The sequence below is a fragment of the Myotis davidii genome, unplaced genomic scaffold, assembly GCF_000327345.1.
Source record: "Myotis davidii unplaced genomic scaffold, ASM32734v1 scaffold2666, whole genome shotgun sequence".
Classification (NCBI taxonomy): Eukaryota; Metazoa; Chordata; class Mammalia; order Chiroptera; family Vespertilionidae; genus Myotis; species Myotis davidii.
Window position 1 is genome coordinate 4,215 of NW_006296814.1, and position 4,475 is coordinate 8,689.

At 55.9% G+C, this 4,475-nt stretch overlaps 1 protein-coding gene across 1 annotated transcript; it reads right to left on the bottom strand.

The window, feature by feature from the left end:
- Positions 1–601: 601 nt before the first annotated feature.
- Positions 602–4,101, bottom strand: LOC102751920 (phospholipase A2, membrane associated). Its single transcript, XM_006772572.2, has 4 exons — positions 3,938–4,101; positions 3,594–3,738; positions 3,230–3,336; positions 602–1,058 (listed from the first exon to the last, which is right to left on the bottom strand). The coding sequence occupies exons 1-4, from the start codon at positions 3,993–3,995 to the stop codon at positions 898–900; spliced, it is 471 nt and encodes a 156-aa protein (XP_006772635.2). The 5' UTR covers positions 3,996–4,101; the 3' UTR covers positions 602–897.
- Between the last annotated feature and the right edge of the window lie 374 nt (positions 4,102–4,475).

Sequence of the window (4,475 nt, forward strand, 5' to 3'; positions counted from 1 at the left end):
GCAGAGGGTGGGTGTTGGTAGATGGGGAGCAACAGGCAGAGAACGGGGCAGTCAGAGGGGGTGCCACCCGCTGTCCTGGCCACAGCTTCGTCTCACCGGTGCTGGTACCTCTCCCACTTCTCCAATAAGCCCAAAGCTGTCACCAATGGGATGAGGGGAGAAGGGCTCAGCGAGGTGGCGCTGGCGGATGTGACTCAGCCAGTCTGACTGGAGTCTGTATTTATAGCCCCTGACATGACATCGCCTTGTACCAGTTTGTTCTCACACCAAGGCAGGCACACACACACACACACACACACGCACACATACGGGCACACACACACTCACACCCATACACACATTACCACACACAATCACACACACTCACTCATACACACAACTCACACACACTTTCTCACACTCCCCCATACATATCCTCACACACACTCACACTCATACACATACACACATACAGTCTCATATACACTCACTCACACAACACTCACACATACATACACACACATGCGCACACACTCACACACGCACATATACACACGCGCACACATACGCACACACATGCAAGCATGCAAGTGCATGCGCGCGCTCGCACACACGTACACAGTTTGCCAATGAACTAATTGCTTTATTTAGAGGAGACCCTGGGAATGTAGCCGCCATGGCTAAGCAGGAAGCGGGACTTGGAGAACAGTGGGGACGGGACATCTGCCTCCCAAGGAAGAGGGGAAAGGCACCAGGCCACCTGCCTCGGGACTTCTCATTCTGGAAGGAAGGCTTCTCTCTGGGGGTCGAGGGCCTCGTGGCTTGTCTCTGGGATGGGAGAGGGGTGTTTCCTTCTTTGCGGGAACCAGCCAGGGCGGGGAGGGGTTGGGGCCAGAGAGGGAAGCTCAGCATGGGAGGCTAGATATCCAGGGGCGGGAAGCACCAGTAGTCTCTCCCGCGGCACATCCAGTTGGGGTAGACTTGGTACCGTCTCTTGTAGGTGTTCAGGTTTCTCGCAAAACAGTAGGCAGCTGCTTTATCACATTCACACAGCTGCCTGCGACAGTGATCCTGCAACACTGGAATCACAAGAAAATAAACCTGGCTGAGGGTTTGGGAATGTTCCATGGCCCCCGTCGTCCAGACGCGTCTAGTCCGGGCAAGCACCAAGGCTCCGGGTCCTTCCGATGGGAACACAGAGCTCCTGCCCTCGGGGAGCGAGCGCCCAGTCTGACGGGACGCCCGCCCCCAAGCACTGGGAGAGCTTTCTTCTTCCCAACAGGTGTGTCCAGATGCAAAGCCCCAGCACCTTGCCTAGGGCCTGGGAATGGGTTGTGATTGGTGTAAACCAGTCGTGCTCCTCCCTTTTTCCTTTCAATGATTGGTCTCTGGGAGCACGTGACCTTGTTCTGGCCAATGAGCCACAGGGCTGTGGGAAGGCTTCATTAACTCCCCCAAATAGAGACATCCAAGGGGGAAAGCCTCTTCTATGGGGTAAGGCCATGAGGTTGGAGTGGCACCAGGCGTTGTGGCATCCCATGGCCACGGTCAGGGAGCAGAAGGAGGGAAAAGGCTAGGTCTCTGACCACACGGTTGAGAAGCTGCCGCCCACCCGCTCCCCGCACTGCCCTCTGCCAGACCAGTCAGACTTCCCCAGTACCCAAGCCTCTTGTGGTTGGGCATCTCCTTGCTTACGACTCAAAGCCTGCTAAGACACAGGGCCCTGTGGAGAGGACATGACAGGGAGACACCATTTCTGATCTTAAAGAGCTCAGGGTGTTGGGGGAGAGGCGATACTTTCTCAAAATCCCAGCAGCGGGTCTGCTGTCTGGGGCCACTGGGCAAACCCTTCCATTGGGTCCTCAGGGGTCTTCCTGCCTCTAAATCCGCGGAGCCTGTCAATCCTTATCCTCGAGACTTCGTGTTAAATCGGCTGCTGTCCACTCCTTGACCTTCTCTCTGTCTCCTCTCTCTCTCTGACAGGCCCTCCTCTCTCTTCTGCCTGGGCCTTTAGACATCAAATGGGCGAGTGTATCCCACTCTCAGCTCTCTGTGCCCCGTCTAGACCCCTCCCTGGAGCTGCCGGTCCCTACATCCAGTCGCCTGCTTCGCGTCTCCCTGGGTGTTCTAGAAGCCTCTTAAACATGTCTACATAGAACTCCTCCTCCCCTTACCCACCTGGACCACCTCCTGTTCCATCCAGGGGACTGGATACCCACCCAACAGCTCCCTATCCCTCTACCCAGGCAATCACCAATTCTGCTGATTCTACCTGAAATGACACTCTCAGCCCTCCCATCAAGACTAAGGGTGGGGGCTCTTCTGTGGGGTAAGGCCATGATGTTGGAGTGGCACCAGGCGTCTTGGCATCCCATGGCCAAGGTCGGGGAGCAGAAGGTGGGGAAAAGGCTGGCTCTTGACATCCAAGCTGAGTCTTTATGGCGGTGCAGGCACTTTCTCCTCCCCTCTGGTGCCTGCACAGCCTTAAAGACTCAGCTTGACTGTCTCCTTCAGGCTCACAGAACTGTCCGAGTTCCTTGGGCCCTTCGCCCCTTCTGAGCCCTCTTGTAGGAAGGCCTCTTCTATGGGGTAAGACCATGATGTTGGAGTGGCACCAGGTGCCTTGGCATCCCATGGCCAAGGTCGGGGAGCAGAAGGTAGGGAAAAGGCTGGCTCCTGACATCCAAGCTGAGTCTTAAAGGCGGTGCAGGCACCTGGGGGGGAGGAGGGTGTCTGCATAGCCTTAAAGACTCAGCTTGACTGTCGGGAGCCTTTGTGGATCGCAGCAGCCTGTGCCCACGGTCCTGCCCTTTGGCTGCCTGCCTATTGGAGCCTCCCATCTAGTGTTTTCCTTGTCTTTACTTCCCACACACCTATGAGCTCCCCGAGGCAGGGACACTGTCACTTTGTATTTCTTCCTCTTTTTGTTGTTGTTGTTGTTATTCATCACCTGAGGGTATTTTCCCATTGGTTTTTAGGAAGAGGGGAAGGCCGGGGGAGACACACACAGAAAGAAACATTGATGTGAAAGAGACACATCAATCGGTTGCCTCCTGCACGCACCCATCGAGCTTGCAACAGAGGTAGGTGCTGCTGGAATTGAACCCACGGCCGATGCTCTATCCACTGAGTTAAACGGGCAAGGGCGCCCCTTGTATTTCCCTTTCTGGTGCTCAGCACAGTGCCCAGCACAGTGGGCACTCAGTAAGAGTAACCAAGGAGACAGGGTGAAGTTGTAGGAAGTCCTTACCACAGAAGATTATGCCGTTTTTGTAATCAAATTTGTAGTCCAGTAACTTGGTGCCACATCCCAAATCCTCCAGAAGTCCGTAGCAACAGTCATGTGCGGCGCAGCACCTGTGGCGAGGAGATGTGATTTGGGCTGCTTCCCCACAGCTCCAGGGAGCCTGGTCCCCCGTGGTCTTGCCCCTTGACCCTGGGCAGAGACCCAATGACCCTGCAATGGTCTAGAGCAGAGTTTCCAACATGCTGGCTGCTTTTCCAGCTGGGACGTCCTGGGGTTCTGTGACGATGGGCACCAGCCCTGCCTGGCAGCTCCCAGCCCTGCGGGGGCCATGAGTGGACAGAGGGGGGCAGGAGTGGGGTGGCCTCACCGATCCGTTGCATCCTTGGGGGATCCTCGGCCGCCCCAGCCACAGTAGCAACCATATGAGCCATAACTGGACACAGCATCCTTTCCTGTCGTCAACCAAACCATTCTCCAGAAATCCACCAAATGCCCGTGGGTCTGCAGCAGGCCTGGAAGGACATCACCTGGGGATGGGTCCTGGGGCCCTGTGCCCTCTTTCTCTGCCCCTCTCTGATACTCCCCCTCCCGCTAGGGCCCCTCTCCCACCCACTGAGGGAGGGCCTGTGGAAATGGGAAGGAAAGCTGGGGCTAAGGGTGCTTTCATCTTGGGCTGCCCCCTTGTGGCCAGAGGTCAGAGTTCGCTCTTACCAAAGGCCATGGTCAAGGTGAACAATAGAAGGGTCTTCATGTGGACAGTCCCCTGCATGAGAAATGCAGATGGATTGGCCTAGACTAGTGATGGCGGTGGTCCCAGCTTCTGCCCTGGACCCCTGCTCTCTGGCATGTACTCAGCAACCCTGGAGAAAGGAACCCTCAAGGCAACACACAGACATACTCCTCGAACGAGGATGACTACCTTCATCACACACGAACACACAAGGAGCATGCACACACAGGGCCTCCTGACCCTTCCCAGCTCTGTTTGACTATTTTCACACACATGCAGGCCTCTGACCCAAGGAGACCCCCACACGGTACGCTCAGGAGATGTCCACGCTCCCCATCAGACTGAGAGTTCCTGGAGGGTGCAACCAGGTCGTCCCAACCAACTCTGAGACTCACAAGGTCATAGGTTGTGCACCTCTCCCCCACCCCCATTAGACACATCTTACTTGTTCCAACCGGATTCAAGGCTTGGGAATTCCATCTATGAAGTCCAATCTCCAATGTTTTTTTCACAAACTAA